The 14,100-nt window shown below is 48.3% G+C and overlaps 2 protein-coding genes and 1 long non-coding RNA gene across 4 annotated transcripts; 2 read left to right on the top strand and 1 right to left on the bottom strand.

Moving 5' to 3' along the window:
* Positions 1 to 562: 562 nt before the first annotated feature.
* On the bottom strand, positions 563 to 11,606 carry LOC143442466 (uncharacterized). Its single transcript, XR_013110706.1, has 4 exons — positions 11,508 to 11,606; positions 3,240 to 3,306; positions 1,082 to 1,243; positions 563 to 746 (listed from the first exon to the last, which is right to left on the bottom strand). It is a non-coding gene; the product is annotated as an uncharacterized LOC143442466 (long non-coding RNA).
* Hrct1 (histidine rich carboxyl terminus 1) lies at positions 7,401 to 9,232 on the top strand. Its single transcript, XM_034503482.2, has one exon. The coding sequence runs from the start codon at positions 8,484 to 8,486 to the stop codon at positions 8,811 to 8,813; it is 330 nt and encodes a 109-aa protein (XP_034359373.1). The 5' UTR covers positions 7,401 to 8,483; the 3' UTR covers positions 8,814 to 9,232.
* On the top strand, positions 11,120 to 13,191 carry Spaar (small regulatory polypeptide of amino acid response). Of its 2 annotated transcripts, none has more exons than XM_076935080.1 (2): positions 11,120 to 11,275; positions 11,699 to 13,191. In XM_076935080.1, the coding sequence occupies exon 2, from the start codon at positions 12,080 to 12,082 to the stop codon at positions 12,305 to 12,307; it is 228 nt and encodes a 75-aa protein (XP_076791195.1). In that variant the 5' UTR covers positions 11,120 to 11,275; positions 11,699 to 12,079; the 3' UTR covers positions 12,308 to 13,191. The 2 variants fall into 2 exon arrangements, with proteins under 2 accessions (XP_076791195.1, XP_076791194.1); XM_076935079.1 differs by having other exon boundaries at positions 11,122 to 11,275; positions 11,773 to 13,191.
* Positions 13,192 to 14,100: the final 909 nt, after the last annotated feature.

Here is a 14,100-nt window from a genome sequence, read left to right as displayed (position 1 = left end):
TGGGCAGATCACGATGGCTGCAGCAAGTGCTGAGGTGGCCAGAGAGCAGAGGAAAGGGATACAGGAAAGGCAGGGGAAAATATAACTTCTAAGGACACATCTCTGGTGACCTACTTCCTCCAACAAGGCCGTACACTGCAAAGATTCCACAGCCTCCCCAAACAGTGCCACCATCTGGGAACCAAGCATTAAGCACATGAGCCTATGGGGACACTTCATATTCAAACCAGAACAATGGCCATATGCTTGATACCGAGTCTCTACAGTTATTAACCATTTAATAAGTTTGTCTTATCATATATCAATCTGTTTACCCAACATCTACCCATCTGTTCACATTATTTTATTATTATTTTTAAAGATCTATTATTTATTTAATGTATATGAATACACCATAGCTGTCTTCAGACACACCAGAAGAGGGCATTAGAGCCCATTACAGATGGTTGTGAGCCATCTTGTAGTTGCTGGGAATTGAACTCAGGACCCCTGGAAGAACAGTCAGTACTGCTGAGCCAGCTTTCCAGTCGTGTTGTCTGTTTTTTTTTTTTTTTTTTTTTAGATGTCTGTGGTGCCTGGGGAGATGGCAAACATGGAGACCTGATTTGGAATTTCAAGCACCCATATAAAAGCCAGGTTGTGGTGGCCTGTGCCTGTAATTCCAGCTCAGGGGAGATGGAGACAAGATGACTCCTGGGGCTTGTTGACTAGCCAGAGTAGGAGGATCATAGTTCCAGTGTGAAACCCTGTCTCAAATAACAAACAAACAAACAAACAAACAAACAGTGGAGAGTTATTGAGAAAGACCCTTCATCACCCTACCACCACCACACTCTCAAACATACATACATGCCTGCTTTCTCTCTCTCTCTCTCTCTCTCTCTCTCTCTCTCTCTCTCTCTCTCTCTCTCTCACACACACACACACACACACACACACACCACCATGCCTTGCCCAGCTACAACTCTCAGCCTAGTATCTGAACTCAGAATGTGTGTGTGTCACATTGACTGAGGAAAGACTGTGAAGTGTATTTAGAGATATTAAGTAGCTGGGGCTGGGAGAGTGCTTTATTGCTTACAGATGATTTCTCTTGTGCTTTTCTTGTGACTACTTTGGTCCTGACATGCAGTATGTTGTAATACTTGATATTTCTGTCTTCTGACTCAAGGAACAGGCTCCCAGGGCAGCAAGGACCATGCCTTCTTGCTTTCCTCCTCAGCTAGTGCACCACGCATAGGGCCTAGATCAAGAGATGTTGGGAGAACAAATTAATATAATCCAAAGTTACAAAATTATCTTTAAGAAAAAGTCTTAAGAAAATTAGAGCCACTTGGACAGAGAGGGAACAAGGACGTTAGAGTGTGCAAATGCAGGCGGTCTCCAATCTTTCCCCATCGCACATCAGGAGAGACAGGGTCAAGAAAGCTTGTTGTTTGCCCATGGTCATGTTCTATAAGCCCATGGGAGGTGTGCAACAAAGATTTCTAGGATTAAGCCATTCCTACCCAACCCTGCTGGCAGCTAATCTATCATATATATGATATATATATATATATATATATATATATATATATATATAATAATCTCTGTCTCTCTGTCTCTCTATGTCTCTTTGTCTCTCTCTCGATCTCTCTCTTTCTATATATATATGTGTGTGTGTATATCTACACACACACACACACACACACACACACACACACACACACACACATATAGGCTCAAACTGAAGTCCTTACATACACACACACACACACACACACACACACACGTTTCCCAGCTCAGGCTGGCTTCAAACTTGAAATCTTCCTACCTCATTCTCTTGAGTGCTGAGCACACAGCCCTAGGCACACAGCACTACTCTTGACAGCTTTAAGAAGGTGTCTGAGATGAGATTCTGCCATTTGGCTTTGGTAAATGAGGTTGATCCTTGGCTGTGGTATTATATTTGAGTTGGAATTATTTCTGATCATTTTCCTAAAGATGCAATAATTTTTCTTTCATTATTGTACAGAAAAATGTTCATTGCTAGAAATTTAGAAATATAGAAATGCCAAATATAAATCATTTGCAGCCAGCCAGGGGTGGCAGTCACAGAGCTGAGCCAGATGTCACCAGCAGCCTCAGCTACACAGTGCATTGGAGGCCACTCTCTAGGCTCCATGAAACTGTCTCAAAAAACCAGAGCATAGCAAAGCAATGACAACAACAACAACAACAAAACCGGGGTTGTGGAAGGCTGAGGGGAGAGCAGTGCTTGCCGAGCTGGCCTTGTGAGGGTAAGGACTTCAGTTTGAGCCCCGGAATCCATGCTAAAAAGGAGGAAAGAAAAAAAGGCGTGGTGGTATGGACTTGTAATCCCAGCCATGTGACTGGGACATGGAGACAGGTGGATGCCTGGGGCATGCTGGCCAGCCAGCCTATACTCGGTAAGTTTCAGGGCAATCAGAGACGCTATCTCAAAAAAATAAAAATAAAAATAAAAGGTAAGTGACACCAGAGGAATGTCCTCTGTCCACATGTACACACACACACACACACACACACACATACTCACACACACACACACTCACACATACACACACACTCACATACACTCATACACATGCACACATAAGTTCACACACATGCACACACACACTAACATACACTCACCCACATACATGCACACATATGCTCACACATGCACACACACACTCAACTCACACACACATGCACACATATGCTCAGACACACACTCACACACTAACACACACTCATACATACACACATACATTCACACACACTCACACACACACTCAACTCACACACACATGCACACATATGCTCAGACACACTCACACTAACACACACTCATACATACACACAAACATTCACACACTCACACCCGCAGGCATATACACAACCCTATGCACATACAATTACTGTTAACTTTGCTTATGTAGCTTTCTAAATGTGTATCTGTGCCTGTTTATATTTGTAACAAGAACACTCCCAGCTAATGGGCAGCATTTATGTAAAAATGAGGTCCCAGTTTCAAGAGTACCCAGGTTTTGTGTATTTTGTAGACCAAATCCCCTCTCCAAGTTACATCTGCTCTCTGGCTGAGTCTCGTGCCATCTGCCTGCAGCTCCCTGTTTATCTTCAGAGTTCAGAGCAGCTGCTGCACACATTTGCACTTCTCTCTCTTTCCAGCATCCCTTGGGGCTAGAAATAGATCATGGCTTCCATCTACCTACCTTGGAGTGGCTTTCTACAGCATAGGGGGAATGTCATGAGGCCTCAGTTGGTTCTTTACTCTGTATGCTGAAACAGAGAGAAACAAGAATTTAGAAGCTCCCCAGGAGAGACTTGGGTTAGGCAAAGTCTGGTTTTGAAGGTGAAGGAGAAGTCTTCCGTCTGCACAATTCTGATCCCGATGGACGCCCTGGGCTATTTGGGGAAAAAATTATGTATTTGGACAGATAAAATAGAAAAGCACCCCTCGATTTCAAACTATTACTTCTGTTACTTGGAACAATTCCTCCAGCAATGCTTGGGGCAAGCTGTTTCTAGTTTCACGTGACCTGTGTCCTTTACTGAAGTGAAGCCTGGTTTAAGGCCCTGAGCTTTTCCCATTGAAACTCAAGGTAAGTCGCTTCAGCTACTTGCATGTTTTCTTCACATCTCTTGATGAAGTCTTGCATCCTACACACAATATTTTGTAGTTTTAAATTTTATGTTTACTTATTTATTTTCTTGACACCAGGTTTTACTCATCAGCCCGGGCTGGTCTCAAATTCACTCTAAATTTGAGAGGCTGACCTTGGATTCCTGGTGGTTCTAACTCTTCATCCTGACTGCTGGATCTGCAGCTGTCTGCCTCCACACCTGCCTCATTTCACATCCCTCGTTAAGTTTACTAAACAATTTTACAGTTTTTGTCACCAACGTCAGCGTTGTCTTCATTTTGGCACATACATAAACTAATTATTACTGCTGTACAAGAAAATGACTGGTATTTACCTATTTAACTGTAAGTGATTTAATTCTGAGCTTGGGCTGTAGTAACCTGACTGGTAACGTGCCTACATAATGCAGGAGGCCCTGGGCTTGATCAGCCCAGGAATGTAGTCTCCTGGGGACTGGAGAGGTAGCTCAGTGGTTAAGAGCACTGGATCCTCTGACCCGGGTCTAATTCCCAACGCCCACATGGTAACTCACAACCGTCTGTAACTACATGAAATAAAAATAAGTAAATCATTAAAAAAAATGTAGTCTTCCTTTTCTTGTTCATTTGTGATACTTACCAGGAATGCATAGCTAATTTTATCAGATGCTTTTTTGGGGCCATCTGTCAGGATAATGATATGGTCTCACTTTTTTATCCTATTTACAGAATTAATTACATCAGTAAATTTTTTAAAAAAAAAAAAATCAAACCGCCCTCGCCTTCCTAGAATACTCGTTACTTGTTCATGGATATTTGTCTCTTAATATTCTAGGGACAGAAAGAAGCATATTTGATAATTAAGACTCTGCTGTTGTCTGTGGCACTCGGTGCTGGGCATTGTTAGCCCTGGTGTGAGGGTTTGGTCAATTCATAAAGTAAACAATATTAAAAACTAAGCTGGGGGTGGCGGCTGGAGGAGGTGGTGGCTGGGGGGATTGGTGGCTGGGGGTGGCAGCTGAGGGAGGTGGTGGCTGGGGCTAGTGGTGGCAGCTATCGAGAGGGGGGCATGGCAGCTGGCGGCGTGTGTGTGTGTGTGTGTGTGTGTCTCACAGTTGTAATCCCAACACCTGGAAGACTGAAGTAGAATGAGATTCTGTCAAAAACCAAGAGAACAAGAGACCCACGAACAAGAAATCCTTCTTTCTCTATATTTAGACTGTTTAAGGGCTTTCTGCTGTTTGTGGGGCATTCTTCAGCCCTCTCCTATTAAGATCAGCCTTTACTTAGAGTAGTGGTCTGAGGATTGCAGAAAAGTGGAGGAAAGCAGAGATTCCACAAACCGTCCTGCGCCATCAACCTCAGGAACCACAGAACATTGACACTCACAGTCATGTCTGTGTTAGGGCTCACTCTTGGTGGCATGTGCTACACAGTTGAACAAGTACATGAGGCCACATGCTCATCATTGTAGCTTCTTAAATACGGATGTCCCACCTTAAGGGTTTCTGTGATCCACTTTTCTTCCCCTGTTCCCTAGGGCTCCAACAACACTCATCTTTTGTTCTGTTCTCTCTGGAGTTTTACATTTTCCACAGTGTCATAGACTTGGGTCCACATGGTGTGGAGTCTTCATATTGGCTTCTTTTATACAACAAAAGATGTCTACTTTGTATATGTCGGCTCATGAGTTGCTAGCTCATTTCTTTTTTAACACTGAACAGCGATGCACTATCTCCCTGCCTAGGGCTTCCATGTGCGCTCACCTACAGGAGGCTGATAGAATATAATATGCAGGGCTTGGGGCAGGCATATTTTCAGCTCATTTAGGTAAATTGTTAGATTGTATGGAGGACTATGTTTAGTTATAAATGAAGCTGTCATTTTTTTTCCTATGGTGGTTTGACCTTGTCACTTTAAAAACTATTATTATCATTGTGGTGACACTAAGATCTCATTGGTCTTACCTTCGTGGCTTGGCCTCTTTAAACAGTATCTGAGGATGGCCTGGAAATTCTGATCCTCTTTCCGCTACCTCCTGAGTTGTCCAGGTCATCCAGCTGTTTACTGCTGCAGCCTGCCTCTGGGCTGATTCTTGACCCAACTGACTCTTGCATAGTTTTCAAACAGCCTTGCTGGGATTTACCTTCAGCTCCTTCCCAGGAATGCCTTTTCTTAGTCCATATACTCTCTTCCTAGCTCCCATGCACTGTACACAAAGGAATTTACCATAAAGTTCCAGGGCCAAGGATGTGTCGTGTAATACTATTTTCCTATTTTTAATTCTTTCGCCATATTATTGACAATTTGGAATGATGAGTTAGTTAAATGCACGGCTGTATGTAAGTATGGTCTACAAACCAAAGTCAGGGGAATAGAGATTTTTGATGGATCAGGATATGAAAGTGATTTATTCACTGCCACCACTAGGTGGTGCCACCAATTAGTCAAAACAATGTGGTTGTTCTTGCTAGTCAACCAAGAAACCACTCACATAGCCTTGTGTGGAACATGTATGAACATGTGGATACATATGTTTGTGTGTGTGTGTGTGTATGTGCACGTGCACACATACATGCACACAGACACATAAATGCGAGGCTCATGCGTCCCCACAGTGGACATTACTTTAACAGTGTCTGTGTGCATGTGTTGACACTCACTGAGGTGAGGCATCCTGGAAAGCATAGGATTGAAGTGTAATAGAATTTTCAAAGGCTTGCCTAGCAGCTGGCAGTCTGAAAGGCCTGATTAAGGCGGCTGCCTGTGGAGTCCTGCAGAAGACTCAACTTCAGAGGGGTGGTGGTGGGGTATCCAATGACAGGGCCACAGGACAGCTTTTCTGAGGGCGGTCCTACTTCATCAGAGCCAGTCTCTCTAAGGTTATCCATCTAGCAGAGCCTGCGTCCAGTCGGGCCATTCAAAATGATCACAGGATTAAGAGTAGGAAGACAGTATCTCACAGGGGGCATAAGTAGTTACTTCTAAGGCCCTGGAGACTGCAGCCTGTCACCTCTAAGTGCCCAGAGCAGCTAATAAGATGGCCACTTTAAGGTCCTATCTTTTATCCAAATGGGGAGAAAATCTACCTCATAAAATAAGTGTGTACTGTGTGCAGACGTTATCTCTTTACCCCTGGTCCTCAGTCTTGCCACCCTCATTGTACGTCATCTTCCGCTGTCTCTGGAAGGTCCCAAGCAGCAGGTAGCATTCTCAACCCAGGACAGCCCTTCCCACCCCAGCCAAAGGGCTGGAGATTGCCTGTAGAATACACCAACCCACAGAGGTGAGACACTCAGGCAAGTTTCTTCCCTTCTTTGCCTTCAGTTTCCCTGATGTGGGCTGAGGCAGAATGATTCCCAGAGGTCCTTAGGAATGACTGAAGGTCTTCAAATCTGCACACTGCAGAGGAGTCGTCAGCTTGTGTGGGGTGAGCATCTCCTTGGAGAGGGAAAGTATCTGTCGAATCCTCTCTTCTTCATGCCTTTTCCCCCTCCCTCTTCCCCTCTCCCTCCTCCCCTCCCTCTCAGCTCCCATAGGCTTTTTCTTCAATGTGCCCCTAGGAAAGGCAGCTGGCTCCAGAGCCCCAGGAGTCTGCAGGAGGAGTTCTATATGCAAGCCTCACTAAAAATTCAAGTGACTTCTCTGCAGGGCCAGGACGCCTCTGGAGACCAGCCTCCCCTGAGCTCAGCTTGGCCAGAGGTGATGTTTAGCCCTTTGGACTGCTGCAGCTTTTCAGTAAAGATGTCAGAGAAGGCAGTGTGACTAGGATTACAGTGGGGGAGTGAACCTGGAGTTTACTTCTGCTGTGGGATCTTCAGAGAGGACACAGTGGGCGTGAGGAAGGACCTTGCTCAACTTTACAGAGTGAAACTACTGCAGAGCCGTGAGCCAGTCTGAGGTTTAGGGGGTGAGCCCTCTCTAGAAGGAGCTCTGAGGAATGAGCTGAAGGATCCCCCAAGGGCCCCGGACACAGAGCTGGGGCTCTGGGGAGCCCCTTTGCACATGAGAACCCAGTCATCTTTCAGACAACAGAGATGCTAGGGACACCCTGAGTCCCAGCCTCATCCTTGGTGACTAGGGGACAGAGGATTCAGAAGCAGTAACAAGAGAGTTGAAGACTGCACATTCTGATCACCAAACAAGTCCCCAGTCAGGCAGGAATGACCCGAGCTTTGTGGCAGGGCAGATGAGAGGGCAAAGAGACTGCCATCCACTGAGATTGTTGACCTGAGAAACAAGGGGCTGGCCTGTGTGACCTCAAGTGGCTTCCTTTCTGTTTCCTGTTGACCCAAGGCTGACATGACACCCAGCCTTCTGGCTTCCTAGACCCAGCAGAGGAAGCATCTCTGGATGATGAACTGCTGTGGCTCTCACCAGGCTCCACACATCCCTGACTGACATCCACAGAACTTGGGCTGACTCACTGGATATTGCAGGCTGCATCAGAACTAGGGAATTGTGTGCGTCCAAAGCCTACTCTTTCAATCTCCATACAGTGGAGAAAAAAAACCTGAAGCCCAGAGGAGGGCCCTCTGTCTTCCAGGAGGCAGGAATAGATGGGATATTGACCTCTTATCCCTGATTCAGGCCCTCCCCTCAAGCAAGCCAGTCCCATAGCTCCTTGGTCTCCACCCACTCTCTCTTCGTGGCCTCCCCTTCCCCACCCCTTCTGGCTGTGGAGAAGCCTGTCCAAACAGGCCTCTCCCACATTCCCTGGCTGTTCTCCAGTCTGCAGGAGCCGAGACACCCTTGAGTTCAGTGACTGTGAGGCCTGAGCAGAGGCTGCTGAAGGGAGCCACTGAGTGAAGTCTGGAGAACCTCTGGCTTCCAGATGTTAGGCCTTCTGGGGAATACAACCCTTGTGTGCTGGATCGCAGGCACTGCGCTGGCTTTTTTGATGCTGCTGTGGCTGCTGGCCCTCTGTCTTTTCCACAGATCACAGGAGCATGACGTGGAGAGAAACCGAGTCCGACAAGCCCGGCCTCGACTCTTCCATGGCCGGCGCCTGGGTCTCCCAGGAGTCATTCGCCACCACCATCACCGTGGCCCTGTGACTGGGATGACCAGTGTAGGTGTTCACCGTCAGCACCGCCATTCTCCCCATCGTCTTCACCAGCACCGCCATCACCACCGCCATCACGCTCACGGAGCCCGCCACTGAGGCCAATAGATAGCGTCTACCTGGCCCTCCCCTCCATCAAGCAGCAAAATGAGAGCACCCTGATGTTCCCATAGAAACGGATGTGTCTCTGTGATGAACAGGGGTACTGGAACCCTGGTCCTGCTTGGGTTTCATTTGTATATGAGGCTTTCTCCCTATGTGCAGCAGAGACCTGAGAGCCACTTAGGTGGCCCTCTGCACAATGTGGGGCTGGAACTTGGAGCAGGGCTGGCTGAACTTCCTACCTTGTGGCTGCAATTCCTGGTGACCCTGGAAGTAACAAGGGTGTCTGGCAGAACCAGAGCCCAGGTGGATATGGATTGTTCTTTTGACTGGGGAGGCCCTGTGATGCACTTCCAGAAGCAGACTTTGGTATGGGGCATTCACGGCTGCTTGGCTGTAAGAAATAAAAGCCACTGGAAAGCCTTTTTTTGTGAGCTGGTTCTTGACTGTAGCACAGTGGGAGGGAGGGAGCCACGAGGGCTGTGTCATGGGGCCCTGGGAACTCTTCTGGAAAAAGAAGATGAACCTGGGGTCTGGAACAGGGAGAAGTGGGTGGTCCCTGCCTAAGCTCCGAGGAAGAATTCAGTGTGGAGAGCTCAGAGCTTTGGAGAAGGGACCATTGAGATCTCCTAGACTGGGTTCTAGCTCTCTGAGCAGGCTGCCTGAGTTCTCCTCCTAGCCTGGTCCCGGGCAGGCACCAACACTGGGTTCAGTGTCTGGGGACTGAATAAGGGATTCTTATCCAGACCTCGTCTCTCCACCCAGCCTGTGTGCAGATGTACAGTAGCACCCGATAAGAGCAGAGGGAAGGAACAACTAACTGCTTGGCATCCTGGGTGGCCTCCAGAGCCTGTGCCTGGCCTGGGTCTCAGTTTCTCCTTCTTAAAATGGAATGGATAGTAGGCTGTGCTACCAGTCACCAGGAATGCAAAGGACCCAAACACACTATGAATAAACGATTGGGTCCATGAAGGGGAAGGAAATCTTGTCCCAGCCTGAGTCTGAGAACAAGGGAGAAGCAGGGCAAGGCTCAGCGGAGGGAAACGCCAGAAGTCAGTGACTCACTGGAATAGAATGTCCTCTTTCCTTCCGTTTCCCAGGGGACTCTGTGAGGACTAGACGAAGGGTGACCGGTGAGGAAGGGGAGAGGCAAATTCACACTGACAACTGCACTAGGTTTCTGCACTGGGAAAGTGGATCAGAGGTCTGATGGACTGATTTCTCTCTCTGGAGTGTCCTTCACCCCCATCTCTCCTTCCTCACTGCTGGGCTTAGCCCAGTCCAGCTCCCCCCAGCTACAGCCATCTGCATTGTGCTTGCTGCAGACCTGCCCGCTGCAGCTTTACAGGAGTGTTACCGATACACCAAAGATGGGAAAGAGGGAAAAAGGTTAGGCAGAAAAGGAAACTGGGCTGGACAAGCTTCCTGTATTCCTGTTGAAAATGCTGGCCCGTTCTCCCCAGCAAGCTCAAAGAACAGACAAAGGAGAAGCGAGATAAAAGTTTGCAACAGCCTCTTGGGCCCATCTCCCAGCCCCACCAGGCGATGTTGGGGATTCAGAGAGATACCCTATGGCACCCATGTGGAGGACGAGCCTGGATTGTCACAGAATCTTAGAAGAGAGGCTGTTGTAGAACAGGACAGCGTATTGTTTGCTCCCCTCCCCCGTGAGTGGGCTGTTTGCCCATATTGCTACTAAAGTTCTCTTGGGCCTCGAAACTGGAAACGTTCCTGGCTGCATAACCTTGGGCACAGCTCTCTCTCTCTCTCTCATTTTGGGGTTATGGGGTCCTGATCAGGCAAACAGCAGAGTCAGGTGATCACTGACTCTATGGTCCCAGGAAGAGAGAGTTGGGGTCGAGAAAGGGATTGCAGTTCTGCCATTGGGTGCCGTCCTGATGGCTCACTAGCAGCGGGTTGGCCAGGTATATTTGCTCTGAGACCATCACCTCTGTGCCTGTCCCTGTAAAATGGAGGTCCTATGACTGCACAGGGCAGCGGGACCAGTGTTTATGAAACAGTGCCTGGCTGTGTTCAGTACCCAGAAATACTATTTCTTAAGACTTCATTTTTCATAGTATGAGTAAAGGGCAGGTTGACAATACACTCTTCTCTGAATGTGGGATAGTTTCAAGAGGCACTGGGTGTGAGTGGGCTTGGGTGGAGCGCCCTTCCCTGATACTCTCAAGGGCCAGTTAATAAGCCGGCAAGTGTGTGGAGCGGGCTAAGGGCTGTAGGTGGGGAGGTGGTGGCTGTGGGTCATAGGCCCTCAATCACAATTGGAGGAAGGGAATTCAGGAAGTACTCACAGCTGCTCTGGCATCTCAGAGCCAAATTCCAGGCAGCACCAACAAAAACACTGCCGGCTTGGGGGAAGAGCCATGGCCACCTGGGGTGGTCACCAGACAGGGGGTCTACAGCTCCAGATACAGTCTGGGATGGCGCTATTGGAGTCCAGGGTAAGTCTTCACAGCACCCCATGTGAGTAGTGGACCCAGGCTGGCAGAAAACAGGGGTGGGGTACATAGAAAAGCAAAAGGGCCCTGTGACTCAAGGGGTTGGAGGAGGTCCTTCCGCAATACACCACGTCACAACCCTGCACGGAAAATGGGGTCAATTACAACCGTCCCTCACTCTTCTATCTCCTTTCCTGCAGGCCCCTGTGTGCACTGCCCCTCCCCCGCATCTCACCTTCACTTCCGGGAGCTGGCATGTATCTTTCTCTACACCTGCCTCCCAGCCTAGGTGCAGGGCCTGAGAAGGCAGAAGAGAGGCCAATTGCTGGCTCTGGGTCCTTATCAGGGAGGAGCCAGAATCTTCCTGGGTCCTCCTAGGGGGGAGGAATTTTGTATAGTTGCTGTTTTTTTTTTTTTTTTTTCCAGGCGTTGCTCATGGGCCTGGCTTCCGTCTTAGCAACATTTTCAGCCCCTCCTTCCCTTGCCCCTTCCATGTCCAGGGAATCATTTGCTTACATCTTTCCTGACGGTGCTTCTAGCAGCTGCCAGTAGAGCTGACCACAGCCCTTGGAGGTCTGACCTGAGGTTAAAACTAGACCGAAGATCATCTGATTCTAGCAGAAGGGTTTGGTGGCCTACGGTGGCACAGTCCAAGGTCTCAGACTGTAGTCTTAGAAGGCAGCGGAGGAGAAGCAATCCGGCATAGAGCCGCTCGCTCGTGAACGCCAACAGCCTCAGCTTCTGATGGGACACTAAGACTCAGAGACCACCCGCAGTGTTCGGTGTGCCGAGTGCCAATCAGAAATCATGGAGACAGCAGTGATTGGGATGGTGGCAGTGCTGTTTGTCATCACCATGGCCATTACCTGCATCCTCTGCTACTTCAGCTATGACTCACAGACCCAAGACCCAGACAGCGGCCCCAGACGTAGCTTCACCGTGGCCACGTTTCACCAGGAGGCGTCGCTCTTCACGAGGCCGGCTCTCCAATCCCGGCCACTGCCGAGGGCCCAGAACTTCTGGACTGTCGTGTGAGGTTGGCAGTCCCTTGGCATTTATTCTGCCAGAGGGTCAGACCCATCTACCCCTTCAATAAGCAGTATCTGGTGACCTACTCCTCCCAGGTCTCCATCCTTATCCTTCCTCGTTCCACAAACTTCTTGCCTTCCCCCACTTTGGGTTTGCTCTGTCCTCTATCCTAGGGGAGCTGAGCCCTAGGTGTTTGGGGCCAGGTGTGAGTTACCTCCAAGCTGAGCCATCAGCTTGGTCCTACTCACATTGGGGCTGAGGAGTCTGAGGAGATGTGGATGGATACTGTGTGTTATTCTATAGTGGGGTAGCTCCAGCCAGCTATAGAACCTCACCGGAAGTTAGCACCCTATCAGCAGAGTGCTGTGACCTAAGTCTATTTGCCACCCAAGGAACCAGAGCCCTCAAGTGGACATTTTGAAGAGCTACACGTTTGTTAGTATTTTTGGATGCTTCCCAGTGCCCAACCCTCAGGCTTGATCCTGTTGCCTGAAATCAGCCCTGAAATTCTGAAAAGCTGTTTTCTGGGAACAAGTGACTTATTTTATAATTGAGGACGTATATCCTTTTATGGATCTTTCCAAATCTGCTCTGGAAAACCACAAAAGGAAGCAGAATAGAAAAAGAGAGTCACAGAAAGCACAAGGTGTTTCATTAACAGGAAGGCCACCAAGAAGACTTTTAAACACGTTTTGAACAAGCCTTGCTTTGTTGCTACAGTCCGACAGACTGCGTCTATTCTTAGCAAATGTGAGTGATTTGCGTCACTCAGGAATGATAGGAAAATTGTGAACCGAAAGATAATTCCAAAAAAAGTTAAAATGTTGTTACATTTCAGCGCATGTGAAGAAGCTGTTGATTTTAACACAAATAAAGGGACATTTGTTTTTTATTAATAGAAAATCTGTTCACGGAATAGATGCCATGTCATATTTAAAGACTGTGATCTGAAGGATGGAAAATTAGCTTTCTGGCTTGTATGTCTGCATCTAACCTTGAATGGGTAACTCTCTCAGGACCTGCCTGTTGAGGAGACAAGACTGAATAAGGGTCCTCTGGGATGTCAGGGTATCCAGACATGTGGCTGCCACAGGAAGGATCCAGAGAGACAGCGTGGGTCTGGAGAGATACGGGGGTGGGGGTGGCAGGGAAGAAGTGCAGGATGGGAGTCAGGCCGCTAGCTGGGAGCAGAGTGAATCTGGGGAGGTTGAGGCCCAGGAGTTAGAAGCTTCTGGAAACATGTCTTTGTCCATCTGGATACCAAGTTCCTGATTAAGGCTTTTACAGATAGGCCAGAAGGGAGGGCAGGGAGTCCTGGGGCTTAGTGAAGGGACTCACAGCAAGTGGAAAGAGTCAGTGTGGGTCTGACACTGGCCTGGGATGAGCACCTGAGAGGAGAGAAAGAAATGGCACTGCCTAAGGGGAAGCAGCCAGACTGAGGCAGAGCCTGGAGACCCTTACTGCTGACCCTCACTGCAGTTCCTCCCGAGAGCTGACTCGCCAGGGGTTTGTCTTCCCCTCAAGCAGAGTTCTGCCCTGAAGCAGGCTCTGAAGATCCTCCTTTAAAGGAATCTTGCCAGCATATCTCCACAGGAGCTCAGCAGAACCTTCTTCCACAACATCTAGACTGCTTGGAGATGGGTGAGTCCCAGACACAATGAAGCACCTGAGCACAAGGGTGTGTGTGTGTGTGTGTGTGTCCTTCCCAAGTTGCTTTTGCTCATGTGTTTCATCACACCAATAGATACCCTAAATATGCCATGATCCATCCATTTACCCACCCAACAAACCACATACTC

The sequence above is a fragment of the Arvicanthis niloticus genome, chromosome 5 (assembly GCF_011762505.2).
Source record: "Arvicanthis niloticus isolate mArvNil1 chromosome 5, mArvNil1.pat.X, whole genome shotgun sequence".
NCBI classification, from domain to species: domain Eukaryota; kingdom Metazoa; phylum Chordata; class Mammalia; order Rodentia; family Muridae; genus Arvicanthis; species Arvicanthis niloticus.
This window is presented reverse-complemented; position numbering and strand designations above follow the sequence as displayed.